The sequence below is a fragment of the Microtus pennsylvanicus genome, chromosome 17 (assembly GCF_037038515.1).
Source record: "Microtus pennsylvanicus isolate mMicPen1 chromosome 17, mMicPen1.hap1, whole genome shotgun sequence".
Lineage (NCBI taxonomy): Eukaryota > Metazoa > Chordata > Mammalia > Rodentia > Cricetidae > Microtus > Microtus pennsylvanicus.
The window spans coordinates 9,039,022-9,055,781 of NC_134595.1; the positions used below are offsets into that span (position 1 = coordinate 9,039,022).

At 36.1% G+C, this 16,760-nt stretch overlaps 1 protein-coding gene across 3 annotated transcripts in view; it reads right to left on the reverse strand.

Moving 5' to 3' along the window:
- Positions 1-16,760, reverse strand: part of Erbb4 (erb-b2 receptor tyrosine kinase 4) — a 1,055,862-nt gene that overhangs the window by 327,181 nt on the left and 711,921 nt on the right. For all 3 annotated transcript variants that reach the window (XM_075951135.1, XM_075951137.1, XM_075951136.1), the window contains exons 6-7: positions 4,757-4,875; positions 2,017-2,158 (exon numbers count right to left, since the gene is read on the reverse strand). In XM_075951135.1, the coding sequence (XP_075807250.1) occupies positions 2,017-2,158; positions 4,757-4,875 (261 nt within the window). The remainder of the gene's footprint in view (positions 1-2,016; positions 2,159-4,756; positions 4,876-16,760) is intronic.

A 16,760-nucleotide genomic window follows, 5' to 3' on the forward strand; every position in this document is an offset into this window, starting at 1 on the left:
GACAGTTTGTATATAGATAAAAAGCTATGAAAGATACCAAACATGAGGTGTGTCCAAAGCAGAAGAGACATGTGATTTTAGTAATTCTGCTTCATGGCCATACATTCCAAGTCTTTCTCTGATATTTCATCATTGTTGGATAGCCAATGACATACAGAGTTATGAAGTTCTAGAAAAAACTAACAGAGACCTCTAAAATTTTGAGAGTCAAGGCATGGTGTCTGTGGTATAAAACTGTATACCAGTAAACAAACAGGTCCTTACATGCTTTATGGACCTGATAGAGACAGAACCTAACCATGGGTCAGTGTTGATTTAAGGTCAGCATTTCCATAATCAGCATTGCTTGAAAAGGGGCACCCAGATACGGGGGGAGGAGAAGGCATCAAGTCTGAAATAAGGGAAGGTCTTCTAATGGGACAATTTCTAGGTAATTATTAATAACCAGTTACTTTGCATAGAGAAAAGAGTGACTCAAAAGCCTTAGATTGCTTTGCAAGAAGAAAGATTGGAACGTCTGAAAGGCAGGGGGATCCAAGGTAGAAGAATGGTATGATCTGTAATCCACAATGTTCCCTGTAACATCACACTTTAACGACTAGATCTCCAGCTTTTGCTGTGCCTGTGGCCCCTTTCAAAGGTAGGCACTGCAGGTTGTAAGTAGGTTATTACTAGAAGGCTTTGGGAGATCACATAGGCTCTGGTTCTTACCTGCCTTGGGCCAACTCTCAATGCAAGAAAAGAGTCTTTGCCAAAAGCTCCAGTACACGCACTGGATCCCTTCCATGCTCTATTTCAGACATCATAAAATAAGAACGAACTATTCCCCTCTTTCATTCCTCCTCCAGGTATTCTAATCTCAGTAACACAAAGGTAACTAACACAAGGGGGATGCATCACTCATCGGGGTAGACACGTGTATAAATGCAAGCTATCAGTCTTAGAGTGCCCACCACAGTGGACTCTTTGTAGGATGCACAGAAGCCAGACCCTTCTTTTTTTGTCTTCAACAGTTGAGTTTTTATATTTCAGGTCACTGATCTAGGGAGTGTAAGGCCTCTGTTTAGAAGATAAATGACCTTGTTTTTAAAGATGGTTGAAGTTTTGTAAGCTGATTCCAGTGAGCAGTTTACAGAGGGTCTTAGTGTTACAGTTTAAAAGCAGCGAAGGTCCTTCAACTGATTAAAAGAAATATATTCCAACTCTCTCTCTCTCTCTCTCTCTCTCTCTCTCTCTCTCTCTCTCTCTCTCTCTCTCTCTCTCTCACACACACACACACACACACACACACATCCTACAGAGTGCAAAGCCTCCACTCATATGAGTATATAAGTAATGTGATTATTAACTTTACAATTTTTAAATTACTTAATTAGACTCTCTAATAGGTAAAAGTCCCATTGGTCACTAAAACAACAGATATCAATATATATGGATATATATCCATAAATACACACATGGTCATATATATGTATAAGCACATATGCTATTTAATAATGATGCTTTTTTAATCACTAGCATTTGTTATCAGTTTGCTAAATATCACTTAACAATCTTTATATATATTCAATTATTCTGGCATATATTCTAATATAAGTAAACAATCAGCAACACATATAGGCATAAACCCAATTATATCATATCTAACCTTATTTATCATACAGATTTCTGCCAAACAATGATCTCTGCTAAGAAACAGTGTCACTTTTTGAAAACCAAGGTATAGAGAAAATGTCAAGTGTTTACTCATCAGTAAGCAACCATTCTAACGTCAAGTCTGGCACGACCTCATGTGACAAGACAAATTAGATAAATATGTTGATCCTTGTTTCCTCTTTCTGTGAAATATAGACTCCCGGACCCACAACCAATGTAAAGTAATTTACTAATTTTATTATTCAAGTTTCAAATGAAAACAATCATAAATGAACTTTAATTTATTATAAATTATAGTAAATCATCATAAATTTTTCAAGTAGAACTTGAATTTTTTGATGTGTCTTATATGTTACTTACGTGGGCATTTCTTGACACAGAAAGCTCCATATGTGTACTTTGCATTGAAATTGTGCTCCAGTTGAAAGGTGGTGGGATTGTAGACGAATGTTTGGGGGCACTGAGTAACACAGGCTCCACTGTCATTGAAGTTCATGCAGGCCTGCAACACAGCAAATCCATTTATAAATGACTTTCCTCCTATTCCTGTCAATAAACACACTGCTATTATAGTTTAGTGAAAGGTGTTGTACTTTATTTATTATATTTCAATTTTATTAACCCTGTCAAAATTGATAACCTCGAAGTGATTGTGCCTTTAAGTTTTCATCGATTTCTTACCCTCTCTGTGCCAGAAATCACTATTATCTCTTTTTACCTGAATGTAGAGTAGCATGTATTAACACAGTTTTAAACTAAGGCTTGGTGGATAGTGTTCAATCTAGACAAATTTGACAGATTATTTGAGCTCACACTGATTAAACATACTTATTTTAAGCTTTACAGTCAGTGTATGTATCCAGTTCTGTAGATCTGGCAAGCTCATGCCTTGTGTTTCATGTTAAGTTGAAGTATCTTCATTTTACAGTAGGAAACATAATGATTGCCATTGATTTACCTGAACTTAAGTAGAATCTGGAGACTGACCAAGTATAATGCTTAAAGGGTTAACATGTGAAGAACTTGTGAGCTGTCACTAGCCTGTGTTTAAATAAAATAATGTAATTTTTCATAATGGTATATTATTTCTGGTAGCCACCAAGTTCAAAAGGCATTTGATTTTCGATAATATAAATTTGTCTTCTGATGTGTTTTATTCATATTTTCAAATTCATTTGAGAAGAATTTAAAATTATTTTGCTACCTGAGAGTTATGTTTTAGATATCACAAGAAAACATATATGAACATGTGACTAACAAACATGGACAGTCTCTCTCTTTTAGTTAAGAAAGGAAGCTTTCCTGTGAATAACTGAGGCCTCGTAAAAGAGCTAACATGAACCAAAGCTCTGTTTTACATTTCATTATAAACTGTCTTATGGTTATTAATAAGAATTAATTTATTCAGTTTTCTCACAACATTTGCTTCATCAATTGTTTCAGCAAACACTTCATCACAACATGACAATTCTCTCACGGTGGTCTACAAGGCACATAATCAGAAAGAGACTCACTGATGATACATTATTCACTAAGATGACACTTTATAGGAAGACTCCATTAAAAAGCAATCTAGAAAACTCAGTAAGTTTTAATTTACAACCATGAAACATCATGTATTCTTATAATTGAATTACTAACATATTTTCTTCACTGATATGCAGTGTATGTAGACGGCTTTGGAACAAGGGGATATAGGCCAGAGGAACGGAGCAAATGTACCTTCCAGTTAACACACAAGCATGATGTAACTTACACCAAAGCATTAGTCTGGCATTCATGAACATTCTGTATAAATGCCAAGTAGAATCACTGGACCATTCCAATATAGTAATGAAATGAGAGCTCTCAAGAGCACCTGGTACTGCTTATCACAAGAATACAAGAGAAAGGGCACAGTGCCACATCCTACACGAAGAGGTTTTCCTACTGTTTACCACAGTGCTGGCTTTGGAATCATTAATGCAACACCTGCAGTGTGCCGTATCTTCAAAATCAAGCTTGGTCGTCTCTTGTCTATGCCAATGACAGAAAAGAAAGAGCTCTCAGTTTGGCTGCCAAGGCTCTTCCTTAGATGTAACATCCTTAGATGTATAACAGCTATTCTTTGCTTGACTTCAGTTCACCAGAATTAGTGTTGTTTCACCATAGAATCACATTAGACAAATTAAGATTCTTATAATTTTTAAAATTTAAAGAATAAATAATTACAGCCTCAGTGCTTTAATTTTTATTTTGCTTATTAGATAAAGTCTTAATTCTTAAAAATTTCAATGTTAATATGTGTTTGGTGCAGGAAAATAAATTTCTAATATGTGTCAGTAGATTTTTTGAGAAATGGAAAAATAATTTGTTGTACTCATTTTAAAAATAAAACAGTCTTATGTTTATTATTTTAGATTATAATTAGTATTGTGGTTTATGAGCTTGAATAAATCATCACTTACAAAGTTAAATATATATTTCAAAGAACAAAAACTTATATCAAGGATATAATATCAAACATAATTTAAAATTTTCCAACAACCTATAAATGTTAGTATTATTGAAATAAAAACATTTTCTTCAAAAATATTAGCCATATGGTTTATCACATAAATAGGTTTAAAAAGGGTTTAAATAAACATGTCTATATTTTATAAATAGAAAATATTAGTTTGTTAACAGTACAAACTGTAAAATATCTAAATGCATCAATTTGTCTGATATAACCTTGAAATTAATATTCAGGAAGCAAGCCATCCTCACTTATGAAACTTAATAATGCAACAACACAAAGCTGTAAGCACTGAATATGTGGAAATTATGTTCTCAATTTCTGAAAAACATCCCAGCATGTTTTCATTCATGTTCTTCAATATATTCATGTCACACATAAATTATGTCAGAAGTCAGAATTGATCTTACTGGTACAAATTCATTCTGTTTAATCAATAGTCAACTCAATGGTAGAATGCCTTTTATAATAATAAAATGTCCAAACTTAATATAATCCAGTGTTAAATATTCAATGTGAGTCTGATTCGGAGAGAGAGAGAGAGAGAGAGAGAGAGAGAGAGAGAGAGAGAGAGAGAGAGAGAGAGAGAAGTCCTAAACATACAAAGCAGTCAGTGTCCTTTGGTCCTGAGCAGCCGCCAGCACATTCCCGATGGCAGCAGTCACTGACGTAGGGTCCATAGCACCTGCCATCACATTGTTCAGCACACACAGTCCTGGTCACTGTAGAAGACAGAGATAGGGCCTCAATCAAAGCCATCCACCAACAAATCTATGTTTGTAACAACAAAGCATGTGTTCTGGAACAACACTTTATTCCATCTAATATTGACTAGTTCAAAAAAATAATGAATGGAGTCTGTAATTAGAAGGAAGTTACTATACAAAAGATTCATTCATATGTATATATATGCATATTTATGTATGTATAACATTATTTGTGTTCAACAAATAGGTTTAAAATTTTACAAATATTATTGCATACATTTAGTAAGTTCAGTAATAGAGGAATGAATGTTGACATGGCTAAACCCAAGTTTAGGGAGTCTCTGGAGAGAAAGAGCTCTCAGACACTAATTTAAGGTGTTTAGTACTCAACAGACAGGGAAGTAAATTATCAATTGATTGTTGTTATATGATACATGAAAAAAGGGATTGAAGAAAGAAACAAAGGAAAGAAGAAAAGAAGGGGGAAGTAAGGGAGGGAAGGAGGAAAGAAAGAAAGAAGGAAAGATGGAATTAAAGAAGGGTGAAAACATAAGAAATAGTTTTGCTTGTTTTTTCTTACTCATTAAGCCAATCCACAGCATCAAATCACTATATAATTTAAATGCACAGATGGGGTATTGAAATTATAGAAAAGAGGGGTATACCTCTCTGTATTTCCATTACTATAGAGATATACTTCCCAAATACTTTCTTAGTATGAACACTACAAAATACAGCAGCATATGACTCCAAGCCTTCTTTATTTACATTTCTGCCAGGTTTCTTGGTTATCATTTGTTGGACTAAGCTGTTTTGACACCACTTCTATCATAGGCTACATTCATTTTCATCACAATCCCTGAAACACTGCTAACTGATCAATAGCTCACCTAGAAACTAAACATAGGTCTTCTATTTCTCTTTTCCCTATTACTTCTGATATCAGAGAAAATCAGCAAACATTATCAATTCTTTTTCATTATATTTTACTACATCCCTGTCTCTATACTAGTTTATACACATCTATAAAGTTTTGCATCTATAAAGTTAAAGCTCTTCTAAAGAGCTTCTTATTTTTCCTTCCAATTAATCCTCTATGTTGCTCAGAAGAGATTAAAAATAGAAGTCATTGGTTGATTCAGTGTTGATTCACAGTATAAAATATTTGTTATCCCTGTACCAATGGCTTAAATCCTTAGCAGAAAATAAGAATCCTCCATTAATCTATGAAGTTTCTACCTCCTCTGGAGTCATTCACCACTGCCTATCTTTCTCTTATGTACAAAAGAGACACTCCTTCACTTAGCTTTCCAGGTTTCTGAAATTTAGGCCTATCACAAACTCAACTACACTATATCTGATGTGTTATTATTTCAACAATAGGTCTAGAATGATCTCTGTGGAATCATCCTTCTGTAAATTGTGTGACTATATGTATGTCACTATGATTGGTTTAATAAACAAGCTGACTGGCCAATAAAGCAGGATAAAGTTAGGTGGGAAAGCCAAACTGAGAATGGTGGGATGAGGAAGGGTGGAGTCAGAAGAATCACCAGCCAGAGGGAGAATGAATAGGATACACAAAATGATATAGTGATAAAAGCCACGAGCCTTGTGGCAGCACATAGATTCAGAGAAATAGGTTAAGTTCTAAGAGATAGTTAATAATAAGAGTGAGCTATTGGACGAGCATTTATAATTTATATAGTCCCCTCTTCTTTCTCCGCTTCCTTGTCCTTCTCAGTTGTCTTTCTCTCTTTCATTCTTTTTTTACATTTTTTCCTTCCATATTTTGTCATCTAACACCATCTAACATACTTTCCCTTCATCTGTTACATTTCTGTTTGTAATGAATTTCAATTTTTAGAACTGTCATTATATTTATATTCTTGCAAAATTATATAATACATAAGTATATATAATACATGTCATAAATATATGTCCCTAAATTTGTTGTAACTTCTAACTTGTTATTAGCATATACTATGCTTATATTATTCCTTCTAATGATTAACTAAGTTCTCCATTCTCTTATATGTACCAATCAGTAATTCAAACTACATAATAGTTTTATCTTTTCATAAATAGTTTTATAAAGTATGTATCCAAATATACGCTTGGCATTCACAGAATAAAGCTCTTTCATTAGATTGAAAGTAACTAAAATAGCAGACATATGTTAAATAAACAAAACACTTCATTCCAAATAAGCCACCAAAGAACATTCCATTACTTTGTTTCTAGGTAACAAGCGTTGCTCAGCTGGAAATCATCAGCTCAAAGCCCAGAGCAAACATGTCCTGTGAGCAACACTGTATGTAATTCTAGAACTTATATACAAAGGTTAATTTTTATTTATAACTGTCTTGATTCATGGTAATATGCAAAATGTTTCAATTTTTCTTTATTTATGTTGTCCTTTCCTGACAAGTGAAAGAATCAATATACAAAACATTTAAATGATAACATTACTAATCAGAATTTATTTAAATATTATTAAATAGTTATATCAAGGTCCTTACTCTCAATGTGAACAGTAATTATGCATGAAAATAATGTGCTAAAATTTGTAAATTTCACAACGATTATTCTATGAACTCAAACACATTCTGTTTTCTGTAATGAATAAAGTTCAAAAATTTCAAAGTCACAATAGCTTTTATATTATGGCCAAATATCTCAGATTTTCCAAGACATTTATAGGTTTTATATTCTGTTCCATTTCTGGGAAAGGTAAAGAAACATCCTTCTAATTTTTTATCCAAACACAAATCCGAGTGGGGGGAGGGAGAAGGAAATGGGAGGCGGGGAGGAGGCAGAATTTTTTTCAATAATAATAATAATAAAAGAAAAAAAAAGAAAGATGTCCTCTTTTAGAAACAAAGTAATACTTTTTCTGAAGCTGATCAAAATTGTGAAATGCCCTGAGAATACATTTTCCCAGAAAGAAATGAGCCTTGTTTAGGTAAACTGAGCCAGTCTGCTGATTCTGAGCACTTTCCTAGTCCCCTGTTTTTCCTCTGGAAGTTACTCCATGGATGGTAGAGTGACGTCTCTCACTTTCCCCACGACACTGATCCAGTTGAAGCTTTAATGTTCCCTTTGTTGACCCCAGTAGCTTTCTTTTTTTTGTTTGTTTGTTAATTTGTTTTTTATTTTTTTATTTTCCCAGTAGCTTTCTTATACAACCAATAAAACAAGTAGAGTGGGGAAAAAAAAGAAAAAGAAAAATTCTGCGTCTGTGCATAGAAAACCCTCCAGGAACTGCTGGACCTGCACATGATTCATGGGAAAAGTATCATCAAGATCTTCATTGAAAATGCCTTCAAAGTTATTGACCAAGTGTTCCAAATGGAACTAGGGGTCAATTTAGAAACAAGGCAAAAAAAAAAAATAAACTACAGGCATCCTCAGGTGGTTTCTTGGTTTTCTTTCTTATGCAGGAGATACAGGAGTTGAAGAAAAAGTACTATAACAACCCAGGAAGGGGTTCAGGCCTATGAACTCTGCAAAAACTTTGCCATCTATGGAGGATTGTGAGTCTATTTCTACCTAGTCTGAAAGTCAGAGAGTTTCAGTTTGCTCTCTGTTATTAACAATGAAGGTGGCTATACACCCTAACGTAAGGGCTTTTTGACACTAACAACTTAACTTCTTACCCATACAGGTAGACCCACTCCACCCTGACCAAAGGTCAGGAAATTCAAGCATATTTTCGGTTCCTTCTTTTGAAATAGAGGGTGTGGACTAGGGAGTGGCTGCCTTCGGGATACTTGGTCTAGGGGTGGGGGCTCACTCAACCACAGAATTTTAATGACCTGATGTCTCAAAGTATTGATGCAAATAACCATTCTAGTTGTCCTTTGTATAATGTTAAAGCAGTCTTCTTTCCCCTCTGGTATTGGCATATAAAAGTATATGGAAAATTAAACCCAGGCAGATTTTAAAAGTCACCGGAACTCCCTCCTTGTATTATTCTGTTTGTGTTTTATAGTTTTCACTCGTATCTTTGTGCTCTTTACTAACTTTTCTAATCCCCATGCCTCCACCCTGGTGGTCTACTAGTTGAAGATGGTCCTGGGCAGAGGTTGATGCAATTCTGCAACAGACCAGGTAAGGGAGATTGATGGGGAACACCTGAAAGCTGACGCTGCACATGCTACATCAAAAATATTGGAGGGAATGCAAAAGGAAGCACCGACAGTTGATGAAAGAGAAAGATAAGAAGTACCAGAAGCCTGTGAAATCGTTCACTGAGAAAGAGGGTGAAGAAGGAACAGGCCCAGCGGAGGAGGAGCAACAGAGGACTACTGAGCACAGACTTCAGGAACAGACACAACTGTGAAATGAGGGATTCCCGAAGGAGAACCAAAGACTTCAAGATGAGGCCAAGGACTCACCAGAAACAGAAGTAAGGCTTGAATGCGGGAGAAGCTATGACCGAAAGAAAAGCAGAGTGTTTGTTCTTAGCAAAAGCAGAGCTGAATAGGGCATAGAATTTGGAACCCATGTCACTTGTGCACCGCACAAGAAAACAAACTCCACAAAGGCGTGCAGTGCAATCACTGAAATCTTGTTTATCTTTCTAGAAGATTGTGCACCAAGGATGCCATTAGGTAGCCACTATAGGAGATATCTCGACAGCGTTGCTCAGAAGACAATTGTTTTCCCAGGTGCTCCCCAGGGTACAAGCGGACACTGAGCACATCCCTAAATGTTGGCTCATGATTAGGAACCAAGATGTCCAAGTGTGTGATGGGTCTGAATGACAGCCTCATTCCTTACTGGAGACAATGTAAAGTTTTCCATTATATCAAAACCGCTCAACCTCTCTGCAACGGCTTAATTTGTGGACCCTGGTGATGAGTAAAGCTATCAACAAACTCCAGTATAAACCAAGACACCTGCGTGGAGATCTAGAGTCCATATATGTAATGTCCAAAGGAAGATGGAAAGAGCCATCAGGGGACAAAGCACTGGACTCAAAGCACATGGGCAGAAGAGAAAAATGCTTCAGTACATGTAGATTGAAAATGGAACCGGACATTTCCAAACCTCAGCAGTTGGCACCTGATTGCATAGGAGCATGATCGCAACCAAGAATAATGCAGTGAGCTGTGAAACCTTAAAGATGGGCTTCAGATGATGAGCGGCAGTCTATTAGAAATCAAAGGTACTTTAATGATTTATCTGTAGCTACCAACGTTGGTTTACCCCAAGCAGAATAAAGGTTAATTTTTTTTTCATTCCAAAAATAATAAAGAGAAAGAAGAATAAATTTCTATTTTAGAAAAGACTAATCTGATTTTTATGTAGCCTTCTAGATGAAAAATAACACTTTTCATTATTAAGAGTTTCACGTTCCTTACTTACCAATGAAAATTTAGTAGCCATGAAACTTAAGTATTATTTCTAAACAGTGATCTGGAAGATATCATTTTTCCCACTGTTTTGTGGGCTTGTTTTCAGGGACAAAACATTCCCTTGGGCATGTCAAAGCTGATACAGGATGCAATGAAGATCAGTATAGAATATGTTTATTTAATGATATTTGTTGATTAATAAGCATTATTTACTTAATATTGATAACTTGGAAAACTTTACACACCATTCTAATAATGGAAAACACAAAATATTCAATAACTTTAATCAGTATCTTAGCCTCACAGGTACATTAACTTACACTTGCTTTACTTTCATTTATTTCACCTATCTTCATATATTTTATTAGATTTCCCTTCTATACTTAGTATACTCTTTGAGTTGCTTCAGTGGGCCCTCTAAAGTACTTGGGAAGAGATTTAACTAATTTTTGTAGTGTTGGCATGCCATTAAATGCAATTAAAAGGTAAATCCTGGAAGTTAAATTACTTTTTTTTTATTTTTTAAATTTTTTTTATTGATAAAAGGAGAATAAAGAAAAGAAAGAAAAAAAAAACAAATTTCCACCTCCTCCCAGCCTCCCATTTCCCTCCCCCTCCTCCCATTCTTCTCGCCCTCCTCCCACCCCTCTCCCCTTCCCCCCACTTTTCTCCCCCTCCCTCTCCAGTCCAAAGAGCAGTCAGGGTTCCCTGCCCTGTGGTAAGTCCTAGGTCCTCCCCCCTCCGTCCATATCTAGGAAGGTGAACATCCAAACTGGCTAGGCTCCCACCAAGCCAGCACATTGCGTTGGATCAAAACCGCGTGCCATTGTCCTTGGCGTCTCATCAGCCCTCATTGTTCGTCATGTTCAGAGAGTCCAGTTTTATCCCATGCTTTTTTTGGTAACAGTCCAGCTGGCCTTGGTGAGCTCCCAGTAGATCAGCTCCACTGTCTCAGTGGGTGGAGCATAGTAACTCGAAACTGGGGGTGGGGATTCATTCAAGAACACATTCCACAGCAATCTGATATGCAAATTTAAATAATAAAATGTTGATGGGGAGGGAAACTGTTAAGAGAAAAATCAACTCCAGAATTAGAATATCTGTAAGAGATTTATTTTTATCAGTATCTTCCTAATAAAAAATAAAAATTGAATTACTATTCTTTTTTATTTTTATTTTTACTTAAAAATTTCCGCCTCCTTTCCTCCTCCCATTTCCCTCTCCCTCCCCCATCCCCATCCCTCTCCCTTTCCAGTTCAAAGAGCAGTCAGGGTTCCCTGCCCTGTGGGAAGTCCAAGGTCCTCCCCCTTCCATCCAGGTCTAGGAAGGTGAGCATCCAAACAGACTAGGCTCCCACAAAGCCAGTACGTGCAGTAGGATCAAAACCCTGTGCCATTGTCCTTGGCTTCTCAGTCAGCCCTCCTTGTCTGACACATTCAGAGAGTCTGGTTTGATCATATGCTCCATCAGTCCCAGTCCAGCTGGCCTTGGTGAGCTCCCATTAGATCAGCCCCACTGTCTCAGTAAGTGGGCACACCCCTCGTGGTCCTGACTTCCTTGCTCATGTTCTTCTTCCTTCTGTTCCTCATTTGGACATTGGGAGCTCAGTCCAGTACTCCAATGTGAATTTCTGTCTCTAGCTTCATCCATCGCCAGATGATGGTTCTATGGTGATATGCAAGATATTCATCAGTATGGCTATAGGATAGGGCCATTTCAGGCTCCCTCTCCTCAGCTGCCCAAGGATCTAGCTGGGGACATCTCCATGGACACCTAGGTACACCTCTAGAGTCAAGTCTCTTGCCAACCCTAAAATGGCTCCCTTAATAGCAGCATTACTTGTAACAGCCAAAACCTGGAAACAACTTAGATGCCCCTCAATGGAAGAATGGATAAAGAAAGTATGGAATATGTACGCATTAGAGTATTACTCAGCAGAAAAAAAATGACATCTTGAATTTTGCATGCAAATGGATGGAAATAAAAAACACTCTCCTGAGTGAGGTAACCCAGACCCAAAAAGATGAATATGGTATGTACTCACTCATAAGTGAATTCTAGCCATAAATAAAGGACATTGAGCCTATAATCCGTGATCCTAGAGAAGCTAAATAAGAAGGTGAACCCAAAGAAAAACATATAGTTATCCTCCTGGATATTGGAAGGAGACAAAATTGCCAGGCAAAAATCGGAAACTTGGGGGTGGGGGTGCAGTGGGGGTAAGGGGAAATGGGGAGAAAAAAGTGAAAAGGGGGGATGGGGAGAGCTTGGGGGAATGGGACTGTTGGGATGGAGGAAGGGTGGATATGGGATCAGGGAAGTATATATCTTAATTAAGAATTACTATTCTAAATACATTAATAACCAATATTATGACCAAATTGTTGCCTTAAAATAAATTTACTTTATTTCAAAGATAGGCAGTTTACAGTTCAAATATTTACTGTTTTTCTTTATCTGTACAGCAAAAAACAAATAATAAGTACAATGACAAGAGAAAAAAAATTATTTAACATAAGAGATAATTAAGGTTTAATTTAGAAATTATTTTTGAAGATTTACTCCCTATATTTCATGTGTCCTTTCCCTCTCCTCCTGTTCCCCTTCTTCCTTCCTTCTATCTTTTTATCTTTCCTTTCTTCAGTGCTTTCTGATTGACTTTACTTTCTCTCCCTAGTCTCCATGAACTGGGTATACACAATTTAACAGGAATTTCATATTCAACATAGCAATCATTATGCCAAGGAAAACTAACTCAGTTACTCTCAGTGTGGCTCAATGTTCATTTTTTCACAAAATCGCAACCACTGCTACTATCTATTGGTGCGTAAACCTCATTTTTAATATTAGGATATATAGCATTTAAAATAATGTCAATGAATCATCTAATTCCTATATGATAATAGTGACTGGCAATGCTCTAAAAATCTTAAGAGGTTAAATAGGTTCAATATGTTCTTTCATTGTGGTGTCTAAAATTGAGAGACATCATTCTATCTAGTTAAAATGGGAAATCCTCTAAGTCATTTACAAGATTTGCTTGATTGGCATTTTAATTATTCTTTTATAGAACCTTAATCCCTATGTCCTTTCACAGTAATTTCCTATTTGCACTGTTAAGGTCTGTATCACTAAATAGGAAATTAAACAAACAAAAGTCTAGGAGAAAGCCTATAGGAAAATCTGAGAAGAAAAATGCCCTAGACTGGATATAGAATCATTCCTTGCTCATGCTGGAGACCAAATTTTCAACAAAGAGGGGAATTCCACCAGAGGGTTGTTCTCTTTTCTCATATCAAATTTCCTATAACTTCAGTTAACACGTGATGACTCATATCTCTATGATTCTTGTAGATTTTTTATTTTTAATAACAATTTTTCAACAAATCATGCCTACAAAATATCTCATGTCCAGTTGCTGGAGAATTGACTCAGGGATTGGAGCATCGACTGTTCTTCAGAGTGCCCTGGTTCAGTTCCCAGCACCCACATGGTGTCTTATAACCGTCACTAACTTCAGTTTCGGGTGAACTTCTGAGGGTAGAGCCTGCCTGTGGTTTGCATATATACATGCAGGAAAAATATCCATATGCATAAAATAAAATTCAATGAATTTAAAAAGAACCCCCCAGCTACCTTATGCTCATTAAACAGATTGGAAATCAATGGACACGTCAATGCTTTCAGTTATGTGCTTTGAAATTTGCACCAAAAAAAAAAAAGTGGATTAAACAGAGTAGATCTTGGTTGAATGTGAGGAAGAATTTATTGGGAAAATTTATCAGCTATTATAAAATGGAATGAGTTCCTGGGTGGGGATTTAGACAATATGTAAGGAGGGTCTGTCTAGTGGCCTGACAGAATGTTTCTAGACCTTACCTCTTGTTGTAAGACTCACCATGTACTACTATGAAAGTTAACATTGTGCTCCAAAATGAACACTCTGAGTTGTGCTTTCATTTAAAATACCATTATCAAATCATTTTTAAAATTAAACTAATAATGTTCCCAGATTAGCCAGCAATGCCATACTCATTGTTCATACTGCAATGCTTGGAAAGCGAGGTTCTGGGAAAGAAACTCAGGTCTATACTGAAGTTTGTTTTTCCAATAACATTGGCTGGATCCATCTGAGTATCTATCATTAGGCAAACTTTTAGAATAGTTACAAAAATGCAAAATTAAGAAACAGGCCCTTCCCTCCCCCAAGCACCCATATTCTGAAGCATTACTGTGTGGGTTGCCAGGAATTTTTTTTTTAAAGAAAATTATGAGTCTGACATTTTAAAAAGATTGCATAAGTCAATACTTGAAATTTCTGTTCCAAAGATAAGTTTCATGAGGGGAAAATAATTCACTAGGATGGAAGGTACATATGGAAGTAAGTCTTAATCCAAAATGCTCTTTTATGCACAATAAACAAATGAAGCCTAAATTGTTTCCAACAGAGGAAGAAATAATGATGAGCCTGTGTTCTGACTTGGACACAGATAGAATTGTCTACTTTAAGTATTTTACAATTATAACAAAATGAATATTAACCTATTGAAAGCTCTATAAGGTGGCTTAAAAATACAATCAAACAACTATGTGTCTCAAAATAGAATTATGAAAAGTCATCCAGGCTTTTCCCAATGGGAGTGATTGGCCATCCAATCTAATATGACCTGGTAAGAGTGTAAATACTGCATGTATGGTAAATGAGCAAACTAGCTATGTCATGAAGTACGCACACATATAGGTAACAGAACAGTTTAATCCGATATGCAATAACTGCTAGAGTTCACCTAAAAAACTGAAAACATGGTCTATTGCTGCACAGTTTTTTTTTTTTTTGCTAAAATTGGCATTCTGAGTCAATTAATAAAAGCATGCCCAGATTTCTGCAGGTACTAATCACATTTGACCCTTTTCTCAATTTAATCTCTGGTGACCCATGAGCTGTGGTATGATAATATTGTCAGCTGTGCCACAGAGGAAAGGGGTCTTGTCAAGTCTATTCTTCATCATCACCTAATTTATTCATTTGTTTAATGAAGTCTATTTAGTCTATTTTATAAAGACATTCTAAATTGTTCATTGAAAGAATTTAAAGTTAATCTTAATCTTCCATCTTAGCCACAAGAGAAAGTCTCCTTCATTAAGAGACTATTAACATGAACAAAGTTCATGAGTTGGGAAACAAAGAAAAATATCATTATATTTTAATAACTATAAAAAATTCCTAGCAACCAGTATAAATTATTCTATGTGCCTCTTACAGAGCTGAAGACAGAGATTTTAGGACATAAAGAAAGAATGTGCAATTGCATAAAACATGATAATGTATTATTGTGTGTTTGTATGCATTCCTGTATCTGTGGCATGTGTGTACGAGCTCATATGTCTATGTGTGTGGGTATGTGGGTGCATGTGTAGGTACATGTGTGTCTGTGTGCAGGTACCAGGTTACTATCATGTGCAGGAAGACCAGAGATCAACAGTTTAACTAGACCAGAAAGCTGAGAAGTCCAGACCCCTTTCCAGACCATGCTGTCTCTACATACCCAGCATTAGAATGTTAGGGACGTGCTGGAGTACTTCGGTCTTCATGGAGTTTCTGGGGGCTCAAATTCAAGTTCTTATTTTTACAATGCGTGCAGTTTACCAGCAAGGCCATCTCGGTTGCCAGCACATTTGTTAAAGATATCATTTCATTTTAGATTGAAGGTTGCATCTTCATGAATTTGTCACAAAGCATGACATGGTGCCAGGCATGGTGCTGCGCCCATTAAGTACAGAACTCAAAAGGCAGAGGCAGCAGCATCTGGAGTTCCTTGCTAGCTCAAGTTACACTCTAATATTCTGATATCATCGTCATTTATGATACATCACAAACGTATTTATCCTAACTTTATGTAAAAACAAGCAAAAATAGCACACCCTATAACCTTTTCTTATTCTACGAGTTATCAAAATATCAAAAGAGCATGAAGATGACTTTTCTCCCATTTGATACATATCTGAGTTCCTTCTTAAACTGTGATACAAATTATCAAAGAGTCTTTCAGAGTGAAAGGCAGAAGTTTCACATCAGGTATGGAATGAAGAAACTAAGCACAATTTACCACTTGTTGATGAAAAAGGTGAATCAGATCAATGTATGTGTTTATGGACAAATGCAACAAAAACAGCCACACATCTCTAGAGGATTGTTGTTGGTAAGCGTGAAATAATGAATAATGTAATTAAGAAACTATTGGTGAGTTCCTACATTGATACATGACTTCTGAAGAGCAATTTGGTTACATCCATTAAACGTATGTGTTTAAAGGTATGTGACTAGGCAGTTCTGTCTAGAGAAATATGACTTATAGGATGATGTGCATTTGTGGGTAATTACATATTTTGAACTGCTCATGGATTATAATAGTCACTGGGTGGAATTCAACATCCTTCAAGACAGAACTGCTAAATAAAGTGTAGTACAAATGTGACTCACAGAACTATTGAAGCACTAGAAAAGAGAAAGGTGGACCTTTTTGTGCTTAAAGAAGA